General features: G+C 40.2%; 1 protein-coding gene across 2 annotated transcripts in view; it reads left to right on the top strand.

Moving 5' to 3' along the window:
* NETO1 (neuropilin and tolloid like 1) overlaps positions 1-17,131 on the top strand; it is an 87,942-nt gene that overhangs the window by 55,834 nt on the left and 14,977 nt on the right. For both annotated transcript variants that reach the window (XM_065399349.1, XM_065399348.1), the window contains exons 5-7: positions 3,755-3,796; positions 3,905-4,032; positions 13,917-14,145. In XM_065399349.1, the coding sequence (XP_065255421.1) occupies positions 3,755-3,796; positions 3,905-4,032; positions 13,917-14,145 (399 nt within the window). The remainder of the gene's footprint in view (positions 1-3,754; positions 3,797-3,904; positions 4,033-13,916; positions 14,146-17,131) is intronic.

Here is a 17,131-nt window from a genome sequence, read left to right as displayed (position 1 = left end):
GGTGGCAAGAATATTGTGGGAGACCGTATCAAAAGCTTTGCTAAAGTCAAGGAATAACACATCCACCGCTTTCCCGTCATCCACAGAGTCAGTTATCTCCTCATAGAAGGCAATTAGGTTAGTCAGGCATGACTTGCCCTTGGTGAATCCATGCTGACTGTTCCTGATCACTTTCCTCTCCTCTAAGTGCTTCAGAATTGATTCCTTGAGGACCTGCTCCATGATTCCTCTATCCTGTCCTGTTTTGCTGCCTTGTAGATCCTCCTGGATTTTCCCATTGTTTCCTCCAGCTGCAAGCAACAGGATGTTTGTCACCAATCAGAAGGTTTGGCCACTCAGTATATAAATAACTTAACAAAGGTTCTGCTCTGCTTTACTCTGACTGAGCAGAACTAATAATAAAACAAGCACCATCTGTTTTATTAAATCATAAACAGCAGCTTCTAAAATAAACCATTTGGTGTTATATTACTTCAAAAACAAATAATAAATCTACTAGCTATTTGTTATTAATATAACAAACTGTTTGAACATGGTTCAAATTTCAGCCTCATCTATAATGTATAACTTCTATTCTAGGTTGTTGCTTTATTTATTTATTATGTATTTGTGTATCCAATATTTATATTTTATGGAGCCTATGTGGAGTAGCACTTGAGCACCTTAGTTTTTCTTTAATCTCAAAATCAAACCTCATTATTTTGCTACAGAAAAGCTTCAGAATAACAGGTTTTCAAAAGTCCTGAGCAGCCACATCTCCAGTAGATGTCAATGAGAGCTCCAGGTTTCCAGCGTCTCTGAAATCAAGCCGAAGGAACTTCCACATGAGTTAATTAAAATCCTGTTGGAACAATAGAGCCTGTACTCTGGCTCTGATTGGACTTGATACAAGAATTACTGGGTGAAATTACTGGGCCTGTGTTATGCAGCAGATCAGGCTAGATGATCATTATGGTCCCTTCTTGCCTTAAAATCTACAAGCCACTCGAAAGAAAGAACAATTTACACAGGAGAAGGTCATCTAGCGAAATAGCATGTGGAGTGAGTTTTACATCAAGAAACTACAGAAGTGTCCCACTTTATCTTGATACATTTAGACCGGTGCTATTCTCTTCCAGTTTAGAAGTTCAGTTGGGGTGGGGGTGGGGGGGTCGAGAAAAAAGAAAAGAAAAAATGTTTTTTTTTTCCTTCCAGCTTGGAAATCTTCAAAGTACAAGAATTCTTCCAGTTCTGCTTCCGTCAAGGGCTTACAGATTGAAACCTTTGTTTCCTAGTTCGTCAGAGTATATTTTCTATTCCTTCATTGAATACTTTATCCTTAGGAAACTATCACCACTTGCCACATTTCTGCCTCTTGCCACCTCTGTAAAAGTGTATGGAACTGTCAGAGACTCTGGGGAGGGGCAAGAGAGGCCTTGAAGGGCCTGCCCCCTATCCTCAGCAAACATAACATATGACCAGAATGACCCTCCTTCTGGGAGCAGCTGTGGCAACCCTCAAGAAGGGTGTATGTGTGGGTATGGTGGCGCTCCCTGTTGCTAACTGAAGGCAAGAAGTTGATGAGGCCTTGATGGGCACGTGTACTGCCCCAACTTATTTAAATCTTCTTATGAATATTCCAAATAACCCCCCACTTGTAGATTAAAATGAATAAAACTGCTTGGACCTGAGTCTCCACTCCATCTGAGATAGGGGCCATGGGGAAGTTGTTGTGGCTCCATGATTCAGAGCCTCTCAGCCCTTAAGCGAAATGTGTGTGCATAGGGGCAGCCGTAACTTATGCCTACAAGGATTTGTGTAGCAGAGTTCATCTTTGCCAGGCCCTCTCCCACCTACATCATGCTCCTCCCCTCCATACGTTGTGAGGGGGCATCTGGAGCAGGAGGTGACAGAGTCACCTCTGCCACTCAAGAGTTAACTGGTACAGGAAGAATTCTCTACTGCCCTTCTCCTGGCAGAGTGCACCACATAAGCAACACAAAGTGGCCTTAAAGTTGCCTCAGCAGACCTGAGAATCCAGCCCATGAAGATTTAAAACCAGCTGTTAGAGAAAACTGAATGGCTGCATTGTACCTAGGACTCTGTGGTTTCGGATGTTAATTTGAGTTTGTAGTTGAATTAAATAGATTCCAGTTATATAAATGTCTTGCTTTCAGCTATAGGTATTGGTATCTAAATTCATTAACTGGTATATTTAATTAAATTTAGGGTGTTTTTTTTTAAATGTCTTCTTAACAATTAATGCTGATTGTCTGCTCAGATATATCTGCAGTCCCTTTAGTTTATGGGCATGTAACTAAGACCTATATTCTGAAATAACAAAAGATCATTGCAAAGAACATAAACACACACTAAAGTGTACAGACACATGGTGTCACAAGGTGATTTTACGCATTTAATTTTTAAAGCCAATATATCGTAACTGATCCAATATACTGAACATTCTTTCTTGTTCTTCTTCTCCTTGTATGGACTAGCCCTGGTTGAGATGGCATTGCAGAAATTGCACAGCATTTCCATATTCCTGAAGACATTTTTTCATGCTTTTAAGCTTTTGATACAGTGATCTAATTCTGAGACAATAAAATAAAATCTATTGAATACATAGATTCAAACTCTATCATGGCTTATATCTTGAACTATTCCAATGAAGTCTGGGCAAAAGGTGGCTCAGAATTCTAAAAAGTCCAGGAGAAGTTGTGACAAAGTGTTTGTCATAAGTATTTGTCACCAATCTGGGGAGACCAAATCTTATGAATTTTGACAAAAATATCAAGACCCGCACCTTTTTTTTTTTCTTGTTTTCTTTCTCATGAAGTTAAAGAGACAGCCTATTGGAAGCTGGAATATGCATGTCAAGGAGAATGATGATGTGATACACTATGATTCCTGAACAATGACTAATCTAATCTCAAGAGATCATCCTCTCTCGAAATATTTTAGTCCTTTCACATTTCAGTTTTGGGCTTCTCTTGAACAGTGTCTTCGGACTGTGCCAAACTTTGTGAAATGCTGATTTGTATAATGTGGACACTTGTCTAATAGGGCACAGGGCTGAGACCAATCTCATTTCACGTAAGTCATGCACTTGGCTATAAATAGGGTACAAAGTTTCTCAGAGATTAAAGATAGTTGTGTGTGTATGCACTAAAACAGCAAGCTGCATTATATTCATTAACTTTGTTCACTCAATGTATCCCGTGGCAAACTGGTATTTATTTATTAACAGCCACAGGGCTGATTTTTGGCAAAGACAGTGGCTCAACTAGTGCACTATCAATTGGGGTCGCAGATCATTCAGATATCATAAACTGCAGTGTGAGTTCCTTTAGCTATGGTAACCATGCTGTGCAAGGGTTTGTGAAGTAGGCAAAGGGATCCGGTGTGCAATGTCTGGAAAGATAACCACTTGCATTAGATTGCTGCATCAAAACACCAAAGGGATGGCTGTCTGGTGCTCTTGCCCACTGGTGTATCCTGAAAACATCTCTTGTGTTCAGTGATAAGAAATTGGCATGGAGACAAAGAAAATTATGACCATAGCAGATTTTCATAATGGAAAATAAAAAGAGCTTAATAGTAAACTGGCAACATGTTTTGCATTATCAATTGTTGCTGTGGTCTTTAAAAGTTTCCGGGAAATAAGTGTAGAGAGATTCTCCCACAATTGCTTGTAATATTCTAATGAAACTCAACAAAATGTTATAACCAAAATATTGAACAAGACTGATTTTCTCCTTTCTAAATTTTTAAGATCCGGAATTTAAGGACCTGGGAGTTTTGAAACCATTGCCAGGTTGGTATGCTAGATATTTCATAAAACTTGGAGGACTTTGCCCTCTGCTGTAGAAAATATTTTTTGCTTGCTGTTCAGGTTTCATTTTTGTGGTATTTTGTTATTCAGTTTGTGAGTTTGAGATGGGAGGACCTGAAGGAATTGTGGAATCTGTGCAAATTGTGAAGGAAGGAAAAGCTTCTGATACGGAGGCGGTTGACTGTAAATGGTACATCCGAGCACCACCACGATCCAAGGTCAGTCCTGCATCTACTCACTGATTTGGCACTTAATTTAAGAATACGAATATGGTGTATATTTCTTTGTACACTCGGGTCTTGCTTAGCAATTTTTCAGTGTTGAACTTTTAAACTGTTATTTTCCTTCAGCATTGGAAGGTAATTTGTCACCTCACTGTCACAGTAACCTTCATTTGCTATAAATAACAATGTGGGCAGCATAATGGGTAATTTTCTCCAACACGTCTTTACTCTGAGCTTTAAAGAATCAGGAGATCTTGTTAACTGTGAGGTGATGTATCTCTTTATTTTCCATATTTTACATCCCATCTTTATGTTGACACTAAGATCATGTGGCCAGTATATGTAATGTTTAAAAAACATTGCCAAATCCAATAGTATCATCTTCTGTTTGTCATTCTGGAAATTAGTGAAAACAGAGCCACGGTAAATTCATATATCTTTAGTCTGAGCCCTATACTTTTGAGAATGAGCCACTGATGAATAGACTCCCCATTCTTACTTTTCCTCCATAGTTGTCAATGTTTTTGTCATTGTTTCTCAAATAGAATATAGCAAAAGGAACAAGGAGTCTGGTGGCACTAGGATGTTCCCCCTTAATCCAATGGTTCCCTTCTTTGGTTTTATTATAGTGTCTCATTTGTCCAGGCCCAACTCAGTAGAACTGGACAACTTTTTTCAGATAAATAGTTGATTCACCCAGTTTGAGATCAACAAAAAATATTCAGAAATTTAGATTGAATTCAACTAATAGTTTTGATGACTTTATTTTCAAAGTCAAGATGTTTCATTTTGATGTTTTTGAAATGAAACATCTTGACTTTTAATTTCAAGCCAATGTTTCATTTTGAAATTTAGCTAGTTTTATTTAAAAAAAGAAAAAAAACCCAAAATGGTTAAAATGAAACAAAATAGTAATAAAAAATTCAGTTAGGGTTTAACCGGAAACAAATTTTTTTTTGGTTTTATCTTTCAGCCACCATTACATTATTTTTGCAGCTTACTCATCAGTGAACACTTGGATTAATTACAGATGGATAGCACACCATTTCTCCTCTCTTCTGGAGTGGAATAACTTTGCGCTCATCACCTATTTTCATACACATCTTCTAAAGGCAGCACAGCAGTTGAGGTTCCAAAAATGTCTTTTACCAGTGATGTGAGGGCTCTACCCCCTCAGCAGAACTGCCTCAGAGTCCAGGCTTTGCAAACTAGAGTCTGTGGGCACACCAACTTTGGAAAGCTGAGAGATAAATCATTTTGTGTGTTATTACGGAGCAGAATGAACACAATGTACCTATCTATTATAACATTTGGCATTCAGTACCCAAAATGAAAAGTTGCCCGAGAGTTACATAAAATTAGATGACAGATTTGTGGCAGCATTTCTCTATTCAATGAAAGTTTGGAGGAAATGTGGAATAGTTGTGTGGCAAAGGATGGAACAGGATTATTGCAAATACCCACTTTAAGCTCCTGTTTATTAGGTTATTTTCATATAATTGCAATATAAATACAGGTTTTCCACTAAATAGGCGGGATTCCCATTCTCTGCCAGAATAAAGAGCTATGACTGATATGGAATGTGTAGACTGAAAACGATTATTGCACCATACTGCGAAATTAGTTATTGATAGGTGTATCATTAAAAAAAAAAACATTTGTGCTTCACTAACTCTGGGCTGCTTCTGGAGCTGGCATAACCTGCAGAATACGTTAGGGCAGCTCCCAATGCTGCTCTGATTGATAGCAGCTTTGCACCGATGCCTTTGTTTTGTTCCACAGTTCAGAATAGCCGGAATGCAAAGTGCTCCAGCCACTCACCCCTCCTCATCCTTGATATGCTCCTATTCCAGGAGCTGCACAGGAGAGTGGGATAGGCCCACCTACACCACCTAGACACCAGGGGAATTAGCTGCAGCAAAGGGACAGGTGTACAGGATTTTGAAGTCAGATCTAGACTGAAAGGAGCTTTTCTTTCACATACATGATTCTTGGCAGTTGAACAAATCCTTTCTTTATTATGTGCTTTGTTTTGGTGCCTTATAAAGAACTGATTTTCTGCACACAAGTATTAAGGCAGTTATTCTGGGAAGTGGTTTGAAGCTTTTCCTAACCTGCCTAATCAATCACATTGTCAGCCCAAACCTTTGGTGAATGATTAAAAAAGAAGAACTCATCAAAAGTGATTCACAATGAAGAGATTATAATCTGACTTTTTTACTGAAGTTATATATTATTCATAGTTTACAATCTCTCTTTTCCTTTAATATATTCAGTCAAGGCTTTCCGTTACTTTCAAAGCTAAATAAAAAACAGTACAATTTAGCCAGCATTTCTTTTTTCATTATTATGATAAAAATACAAACTTAAAGGTGACAAGACAATTATTTAAACCATAATGCGATCAGGGGATATAAATTATATATGCCACAGCTGCAGTGAAGCTTTATCATTTTTGTTGCTAATAGCATTGGCATTTGCAGCAACATCTCAAAGCTCTGTAAAAACTAATACTCTAAAACTGTGCTGGTACATTTCTCCCCACCCTCCAATATAATATGGAATTGGTGGTTTGACACTGACATTTTCTGACATAAATGTGGAAAAAGAAGATATAATGGTTATGTTTCTACTTTATAGCATATTGTGTAGTTAAGTAAGAAAAGACCTCATAATGCTTAATATGGTCATGTGCAAGTGCTTACTTAAAATACTAGCAACCTAGTTATTCCACATTGAAATCAGTGGCAAAACTCCCAAAGACCTGAATGGAGGATAGAGCAGGCCTTACATTTATTTTAAAGGACTCCGTTAACTTTTGTGTGAAAGTTTCTTATGTTCTGGCATTACGAATAGCACTTAAAATCAGAATAAATGAGATTAGAAAAATAAGAAAAAAATTCTCATTTTCAGTTGGATCACTTTAAGCCTGACCCAAAGTTCAGTAAAAATCTTGCTGCTGACTGGGGTTTTCGATCATGAGCATTGTGAATTAGATAGCACAGTCAGTTTTACTCTTTCTTCCAGCATATTCAGTTTGCTAGTCAGCTTCCACTATTTATGTGGGTGTTTCACACATCAGGTTAGAGAAATATAGAAATATATAATCATAAAACTACACAAATTGGTAGAGGCATGAAGGAGCAGGTATAGTACCTGAGATTACTTTTAGCTCTTTTTTTTAGCTGACCAGATACCAAGTTATCAGAGTCTTTTTAATTGGGATTAAATTTTTAGTTATGCACTGAATAACATAGGTCTTTGAGCTTGTGAAGCATTGTGGGACTGATCCAAACCCAACTGAAGTCAAATGAACGGCCCTGATTGATTTCAATAAGCTTTGGATCAAGCCTTGGTTCCCTCATGTGAAGTTCTGAATGCACTCAACTCCTGTGATGATCACTGAGAGTACATGGAAACTCACAGGACCAGGTCTTCCTTGGCTTCAATGTACAAATCTGCATTTTGTTTTTGGAGCTGCTTTCTTTCTTTTGCACAGTTGCCATACAGTTTTAAGCTAATTATTTGAATCCAATGCATCAATGTTGATTTCTGACCAATCTACATTTACTATGCCAAACTGTGCTCCCAGATACACCGGTAATGCCAGAGCTGAAGTCCTGTGACTGAAAACAGAATTGGGACTAGGAAACAAATATATTTCATTTATGAAGTTCAGATTGTTGGCTTGTTTGTAAACAACAGGGAGGTGAAAATCCACATTATCATGCTTTTTGTTCCTTGTCTGCTGCCATATTAACCTACTTTCAGAAACAGGCTACTTTTTTTATAAGGCTAAAGGGTGGTAGGCCACTGTAGGTCTTTAAAACAGAAGCCTGCAGAAATAAAGAGGAACATGTGAAGTGAATGCCTATAGTGAATGGATGAAGAAATTGCACTGAGTGTTACAACATATTGTGAGAATGGTAGTATGTAAAAGTGATGAAAATTGCCCCTGATTTATTTTGTTGGGAATGAAAGCTGTTACCCCTAAACTAGACTTACTATGATTATTTAGCTTTTACAATAATGTATTTGTGTATTTTTTTTTGGAATGGGAGAGTAGTCGGTGTGAAAGATTCAGCCATACTTTCAAATGCTCTTTCCTGGTGGAGAGCGCAGTTGGGGTACAAATATAGTTATTAACTGCAATGATGTGATGAAGGTACTCTGGGGTTCCCTATCAGAGCTCCTTTACCATAACTTGTAGCCATAGTACCCGTCTAAATTGGAGGAGCATAGGAAAGTAAGATAAACATTTACGTCTCCATCCTGAGCAGGAGGTTATGCAGAACTACACCAGTGCAGGACGTGCACTGGTGGGGATTGTGCTTCAATTTCTGTTGTGCTTCTCCTTGTGCACAGGGGATGAGCAATCTCTTCTATTCAGTAGCATGTGACAGATTGTTCTCCACAGTGTACGAGCCTTCAGTACAGAAGTGGCATGACCCTGTCTATCCCACCCACCCCTTTTTTTCAGAGTCTTGCTTTGGCAGGGGCATATGCTTCCCAGAGCATATGGGCTGCTACTGTTGAGAGGCCCTTCACAACCATGCAAGGAGGCGGAAGGATTCTTGTTTGCCTCTCCTTGCTCCACAGGAATGCCAGGAGCCACTCACAATTTGGCCTTTTAAAAAAAAAGTAGTTGCCCAGGATTCACAGTCATCTGCTGGTGGCCTGTAGAGATCTGACTGGGTGCTTGTTGGTGACTCTCTTGCTTGTTTGCAGCTCCTCCTACAGATATGCCGAGTCTTCCTAGCAAAGAGAAGCCTGGAGCTTGTAAAAGACTACTGGATACAAAGGCCTGGTCTACACTATGAGTTTAGGTCGAATTTAGCAGCGTTAAATCGAATTAACCATGCACCCGTCCACACAACGAAGCCATTTTTGTCGACATAAAGGGCTCTTAAAATCGATTTCTGTACACCTCCCCGACGAGCGGAGTAGCACTGAAATCGACATTGCCGGTTTGAATTAGGGTTAGTGTGGACACAATTCAACGGTATTGGCCTCCGGGAGCTATCCCACAGTGCACCATTGTGACCGCTCTGGACAGCAATCTGAATTCAGATGCACTGGCCAGGTAGACCGGAAAAGCCCCGCGAACTTTTGAATTTCATTTCCTGTTTTCCCAGCGTGCAGCGCTGATCAGCACAGGTGACCATGCAGAACTCATCGGCACAGGTGACCATGCAGTCCCAGAATCAAAAAAGAGCTCCAGCATGGACCGTACAGGAGATACTGAATCTGATCTCTGTATGGGGAGATGAATCTGTTCCATCAGAACTCCGTTCCAAAAGACAAAATGCCAAAACATTTGAAAAAATCTCCAAGGCCATGATGGACAGAGGCCACAACAGGGACTCAACACAGTGCTGCATGAAACTTAAGGAGCTGAGACAAGTGTACCAGAAAACCAAAGAATGAAATGGACGCTCATGGAGGGAGGGGCGACTGACAACTGTAGCTATCCCACAGTTCCCGCACTCTCCGAAAACCATTTGAATTCTGGGTTGAGCTCCCAATGCCTGAAGGGTCAAAAACATTGTTGCGGGTGGTTCAGGGTATATGTCGTCAGCCACCCCCCCACCCCCTGTGAAAGCAAAGGGGAAAAAATCGTTTCTCGCCTCTTTTCACTGTCACCGTATGTGTACTGGATGCTGCTGGCAGATGCGGTGCTGCAGCGCTACACAGCAGCATCCCCTTGCCTTGTCTTGCGGATGGCAGACGGTGCAGTATGACTGGTAACCGTCATCGTCGTCCCGTGGGTGCTCCTGGCTGGCCTCGGCGAGGTCGGTCAGGGGTGCCTGGGCAGACATGGGTGCTCCTGGCTGGCCTTGGTTAGGTCGGTCGGGGACGCCTGGACAAAAATGGGAATGACTCCAGGTCATTCTCTTCTTTAAGTTTTGTGTAATGGAGATTCAGTCCTGTCTGGAATATCATGCCAGCTGGAGGCTTCTGCCTCAGGCTGCTCTCCCAGTCGGCAGCACCACGCGGTCGCACCTACCCCTGGCTCTCAGGGCTCACAATCAGATACTTAGACCTCTACATTTTGCTGCAAATAAAAAAATAAAGCTGCCGTTTAGAACTGTCCCCCAACATACATATCCTGGGACATTTTGTATTTTACCAGTGTCAACCAAAGGCCCACACACAAATGGAGATTCAGTCCTGCCTGTGCTTCTATCCTAGTGCTTATCACAGATTCCCATTTTCAGCTATAGGCTGAGCAAGTGCAGAATGGTGGTTCACTCGACTTCGCTGTAAGCCAGCCGCGCTCCCCTCCCCCCTTTGATCTCTGCTTGCAGAGGCAATAAAGTCAGTGTTGTTTCAAATTCATGCATTCTTTATTACTTCATCACACAAATGGGGGGATAACTGCCAAGGTAGCCCGGGAGGAGGGAAGCAGTGGGTGAGGTTGTTGTAGGGGCACCCCCTAGAATGGCATGCAGCTCATCATTTCTGCGGGATGTCTGGGGCTCTGACCCGGAGCGGCCGTTTGCCTCTCTGGTTCGTTAGTAGGCTTGCCTGATATTCTAGGCAGGACTGACTCTCCATTAGACAAAACTTAAAGAAGAGAATGACCTGGGGAGTCATTCCCATTTTTGTCCAGGCGCCCCCAACCGACCTCACCGAGGCCGGCCAGGAGCACCCATGACAGCAGCAGACGGTACAGTATGACTGGTAACCGTCTTTGCCAACTTGCAAAGCAGCAGACGGTACAGTATGGCTGGTAACCGTCTTTGCTAACTTGCAAAGGCAAGGGGATGCTGCTGTGTAGCGCTGCAGTACCGCTTCTGTCAGCAGCATCCAGTAGACATACGGTGACAGTGAAAAAAGGCTGAACGGGCTCCATGGTTGCTGTGCTATGGCGTCTGCCCGGGCAATCCAGGGAAAAGGGCGTGAAATGATTGTCTGCCGTTGCTTTCACGGAGGGAGGATTGACTGACGACATTTACCCATAACCACCTGTGACAAATTTTTGGCCCCATCAGGCATTGGGATCTCAACCCAGAATTCCAATGGGCGGGGGAGACTGCGGGAACTATGGGATAGCTACCCACAGTGCAACGCTCCAGAAGTCAACGCTAGCCTCGGTACATGGACGCACACCGCTGAATTAATGTGCTTAGTGTGGCCGCATGCACTCGACCTTATACAATCAGTTGCCAAAAATTGAATTCTGTAAATTTGGAGTAATCCCGTAGTGTAGACATACCCAAAGTAATCTGTACCAGGGGTGAATGCTATTTAAGAAGTGGAGGAGAGGACTTAGGAGATACTGTGAGGACTGGAATCCCCTATGGGACTAGAGAAACCAGCTATCAGCAACAGAGGAACTTCTGGGGTAGTTGGGGGGAGGGAGGAAGTAGGAGGAGAATGAAGAAGTTGAGGACCAGGGGGAGAAGAGAATGAGGTGTTTGGGCAGCATTCATGTGCAGGAGAAGGGAGCCACGGAAAGAGAGAGGAACAGAACAGATAGTAAGGGAGGTGAAAGTAAAAGTAAAACAGATTCACTTTTTAAAAATACACTTATTATACATAAATATCTCCTAATTGCTACTTGGCGCCAGGTAAGTAATTGCTATAGTTGCCCCAGGGATGAATTATATATACTCATGAGTGGTAGCGGAGGTGGTCCCCAGACAATGTGCCTTAAAAGAGGTCAGTGCAGTGAAGAAAGTTGGACAACACATGAAAAAGAGCAATGTAATAATTCTTCTGTCAACTTCAACTATTAATTGTGTGTGTTACATGCAAAGGACAGTACTGTAGATAGAACTCAATGAAATAATATTTTGCAGACAGAAGAGTTTATGGATTAAAGCAAAGTGTTCCATTTTTATAGATCAACACAACTTACGTCTCATCAACCTATGGTTTCTTATAAAATCCAGCTAAACTGTTCAGGAGTAAAAATTACATTAGAGCAATTTGGTTGTAACATAACCTTCTCAGTCATGCTCATCATTGTTTGACCACTCCAGTACATCCACTGGGAAAGAGCTTGAGCTAGTAGCTAGAGAATGGGATTGGAGGTCAGGATTTCTGGCTCATAGTTCAGCTACTGATACACTGTTACTTTGGTCACTTACCTGCTCTGTGACCCAGTTTCCTCATTTGTAAAATGGGAATATTAACATTTGCAAGATTGTTGTGGTGATTATCACAAATCCTATTAAGAACAGCATTCTCTAAAGATCAAGTATCAGAGGGGTAGTCATGTTAGTCTGGATCTGTAAAAAGCAACAGAGAGTCCTGTGGCACCTTTAAGACTAACAGATGTATTGGAGCATAAGCTTTCGTGGGTGAATGCCCACTTCGACGGATGCATGTCCGACGAAGTGGGCATTCACCCACGAAAGCTTATGCTCCAATACATCTGTTAGTCTTAAAGGTGCCACAGGACTCTCTGTTGCATTCTCTAAAGAGAGACTACTTGTCAGGCATAAAAAGTACCAATGGATTCCAATACAGTATCTAAAAAAATTAATAGGTGATTTGGAAATATACACAGTGAAGTGGGAGGCTGTTAAATAGCGCCCATTCATTCTAAGCAATAGGAGTTTTGAAACATGAGTGCCGTGACATCTAGATTCCTCCATGTTGTCTGGGAGGAGTTGTGCTTATATACTTGCTTGAAGCCACAAAACTAGAGAGATCGTGCTCCTCCCCTTCTGTCTTTTCATGGGAAGAACTATTTGAAGTCGAGATATTTTTTGTGCAGAAAGTTCATTGGAGAGAGAAGTAATGCTGATTGCTACTTCAATCGGAGGGGTCTTTTTTGTTTGTTTTTGTTTCAAAATAAAGATGCAGCTTTGGAATACATTCAATCACTGGGTTCAAATACATGTATAGATTGATTTTTATTTTTATTTTTTACTATTTCTGCTGTAATCTAGCTTTCTTCAATATTTTCCTAAGGTGTGCTGGTTATCCTGTATGGTCTAGTTGTATATCATGTGCCTGCCTAACCTCTGATTTACTTTCTGTAATACTGGTATGTTTGATTTTGCTTTAATTTATTAGGAAAGGCTCTCAAATCAGTAATATGGCTTCCTCTATTGGAGGTCATATAGATTTTAATTGAGAATAAGTTTTCCTTAAAATTAATAAACAAATTTACTGGATTCTTTAGCCAGGATGATTATTTTAGTTACATTTGATAAGATGGCTTAAAATTCAGAAAAAGATATTCCTTTCTTATTAAAGCCTCATAGGGTTTTAGATTAATTTCTCTGGAACACTGTTGGTTTCATCCCTGTTGACTTAATGATAAGGGCTTTGTTGAAAAAGACCGAGATGGTGACCAGACTGCTTGAGGAAACATGAAAAGATTAATGTTTGGGTTCTGAATGGTTTCTAGATTCTCACTTCCTGAGTCAGTGGAGCTTAGCCATGTCACAAGGATGACACACATTGACTCTCTGGAGGGAGCTGCAAGTATTTGCCTTATTATTCTTCTTGCTGGGTGAGTAATTGAGCAATATTGTGTCAATACAGGAAGAAGTTTCTGACCTGTCATCAGGCTGGATGATTAGAGGACACACTTGCTTCTCCTAAAAGGGATACATTTAGGAGTTTAAATTGGAAGCCGGGGGTCTCAGAATAGGCAAGAAAAGAAGCATTTGGACCTCCTCTGGACTAGACTTTAGAACAAGGCAAAATGTGATGAAGAATAAACAGTACTCAGTTACTGTATTAATGCAAAAATAATAAAAGTGGCCTGTGTTTTGTCACCTCTAATAACAAAAAGATCATGATCTGATTATAGTTCAAGTGTCTATTTTTCACCACAGGGAGAAGTGCTGTTTAATTGTTCTTGTTCCTATTTTGGTTTATACAGTTCTTTTTTTGTTGTTGTTGTTCTTTTGTAGATCTATTTACGATTCTTGGACTATGAAATGCAGAATTCAAATGAATGCAAAAGGAATTTTGTGGCTGTCTATGATGGAAGTAGCTCGGTGGAGGATTTAAAAGCTAAATTTTGTAGCACTGTTGCTAATGATGTGATGCTGCGTACAGGTCTTGGGGTAATCCGCATGTGGGCAGACGAAGGCAGTCGAAGCAGCCGATTCCAGATGCTTTTCACATCTTTCCAAGAACGTAAGACTCTAAGCACTCTATGTTTCAATATGTCAAATGATACAAGTCTCATCAACTGTTAATGACACTTTCTTCATACAGAGTAAGAACTGAAAGACGTTCCTTAACAAGCTATTAAAATCGCAAACCAGGTTTTTATTTCATATGTTACACTGTGTGATGATTTGTGAGACAGTGGTTAGACTACAGGACTGGGAAGCAGAACGTCTGGATATCAGTTCTAACACTCAGTTGTTCTATGACCTCGGGCAAGTCTCTTAACCTCTGTCTACCTCAGTTTTAATTTATTTAAGGTGAGGCTGATCAAACTGAACAGAGGTTTCTGTGAGGCCTAATCACTGACTGTTTACAAAGTGCTTTGAGATATTAAGATGAAGGGCACTGGAGAACTGCAATATGATTATTTTATCACTAGATGATGTGTATATATTAATAAGCAGGTACATCATCTCCTGTTAAGTAAGGGATGATGGTTTAAATCCTTTGACTTAATTTTTTAGTAACCATAGAAGTTATCCCGAAACTTTACATGAAGTTTTGGTTTATAAAAGTTACAAAAACTTACATTTGAATAATATTCATTTTTGGCAGCTTCTTGTTGTTTAATTTGTAGAATAAAACAGCAACAACTCTTGCACTCAAAGTAAGAGGAAAATAGAATCAACACTGCCAGCTACCAAAAATGATTAATTTAAACCAGTTGTGATAAGAGCATATGTTTCAGATTAATGAAAATAACATGATTGTTTTTTAGGAAAGGACTATATGTTTTTTTATTTATTTATAAATGATGATTAATGCTATATTCAAAAATATAATCTTTAGTGCTTTGCATCTCACATCTGATGTACAGTACAGTGAAGTAAGTAATAAGTGTCCTGGGGAGGAAGGGGTAGGTAACACGAATATAGGCAATAGCAATAACGTGAAGCCAGATAGCCAGAGTTCCACAAATAAAAAGATTTGGTTTACCAGAATGCAGTCAGTGACTAGAATGTGTGCATAATCCCATCAAATACATTCTTCATCTGCATTCTGTTTGTACCCTATGATGACGCAATGAGACAGTAGCGGTGAGCCTTTGTAATTCCTTAATTTGACTCTGATTAAAAATTCCTGACGCTCTACTGACCTGCAACTGTGTTTGTCACAGTTCTCTCACATTGTAGCCTTAAGGGTAGTTTGTGTTTCTCTAGTCTATAAATCAAGCTTGTGTCTAAAATATAGAGAGAATCCTCTATTGAGATTATACCGCTTTTTGCTTTGTTTCCCTGGCTGGAGAAGTCTTGAATATTCAAGGTCTGATTCATTGGAAAAAAGAAAAAAAAATCTTTCTCTGTTACCTTAGAAACAGAGAAATAGGCATTGAGGATTCACTGCTTCTAAAGAACCAAAGAGTAATGCATACGATCATCAATTTATAACCAAGATTTGAGCAAGTATACATTTACAAGGCTTTGAAATTCAATCATAGCCATGGAAAACCATTTTTTTTAAATTTGTATTCCATGAAACCTGGAAACAGTTCTGTAAACATTGCTCAGCCTCCTCCCCCCCCCCAAAAAAAAACTGGTGAGTAGCCACTTTATAATAAACATCATCAGGTGTTAAACCATATTCTGGCAGGACAGTTTAAAATCTTTCCATGTCGTATTAACTGGTCAATTTCCTCTAAACTGTCACTGACGTGTTAAAATCTTAGCACACATTAAAGGCTAAATTCTGCCATCAGATACATGTACCACATCAGTTGTCCAGAGATGGTTATGTATATAGAAGATTGTTGTGTCTGAGTTCAAAGTTAAAGCAGATATCTGATATGCCAACTATAAGACACAACATGTGGGGATGAAAAGTCTAAATCTTTTAGCAGCACATGGAAATGATGAGATCATCCACACACACAGGATGAGATTTGCAGCTTTCGTAGGCGCACATCATTCAGCAACATAAAGATCAGGGAAAGGGAAGCCACAAGGATCGGAGGGGACACCTAGGTCAGCGCTGTGAGACTAACCGAGAAATAGCTGTTCTATTCACTCAGAGCCAAGAAGGAAGGGGAAAAAAGGCAATTCCTTAGCCGGGCAGGTGGCATTTCACTGTGCCATGAGTCTTCCTCATTGATCTCACTTTAGTAAGGGTTTCGCATTATTATTATTAATTTCACATGTGCATAGACAAAATAAAATGATCAGAGTGGCAAAGTAGAATGTTCTTAAATATTATGATAGGGGTCACCAAGTGGCACTGTGACACAAAGCCTTTCACGTTCCATTTCTTAGTGTGCAACGTTCACGCTTTGGACCATATAATGTGATGGTATTAAATTTAAATTAATAGAGATATCCTATCTCCTAGAACCGGAAGGGACCTTGAAAAGTCATCAAGTCCAGCCCCCTGCCTTCACTAGCAGGACTAAGTACTGATTTTGCCCCAGATCCCTAAGTGGCCCCCTCAAGGATTGAACTCACAACCCTGGGTTTAAGCAGGCCAATGCTCAAACCACTGAGCTATCCCTCCAAATTGCATGTTTTTGTCATGCAAGGTTTTGTGTAATGGCAGTGGTCCTGATGGTTTGCAAGTAGCAGGAGAATTTGCTTTCTGCCTCAGTTTCTCATTAGAATCAATTATTTAGGCACAGTAGCTCCCTGGGAACTGGGCATTAATTCTAGGTAGAGAAATCTGAAAGAAGGCTTTGCCTGCATGCTGTTTAAGTACCTGTGTTCCAGGACTGGTGTATATGTGTAACTAAAACAAGTTTATGCTTTAGAATATACACAAACTCTGCATCACTGGTTTCTCCTCCAGTAGGAAGCAGTCCTGCAAGACCCTAAACATTTGCTATTGCTCTGCAGAGGAATGACAGTGGTATCACAATTGGACACTAGTGTCTGAAGTAAGGGCAACATTATCATACAAAGCGAGTCTAAATGGATTGTACCAACAGAACTGAGTGACTGATTCTTATATGACTGAAATAGTAGCA

This window comes from Emys orbicularis, chromosome 2 (genome assembly GCF_028017835.1).
Source record: "Emys orbicularis isolate rEmyOrb1 chromosome 2, rEmyOrb1.hap1, whole genome shotgun sequence".
Classification (NCBI taxonomy): Eukaryota; Metazoa; Chordata; order Testudines; family Emydidae; genus Emys; species Emys orbicularis.
Note: the sequence above shows the minus strand (reverse complement) of the source record. Positions and strands in the feature narration are given on the sequence as shown.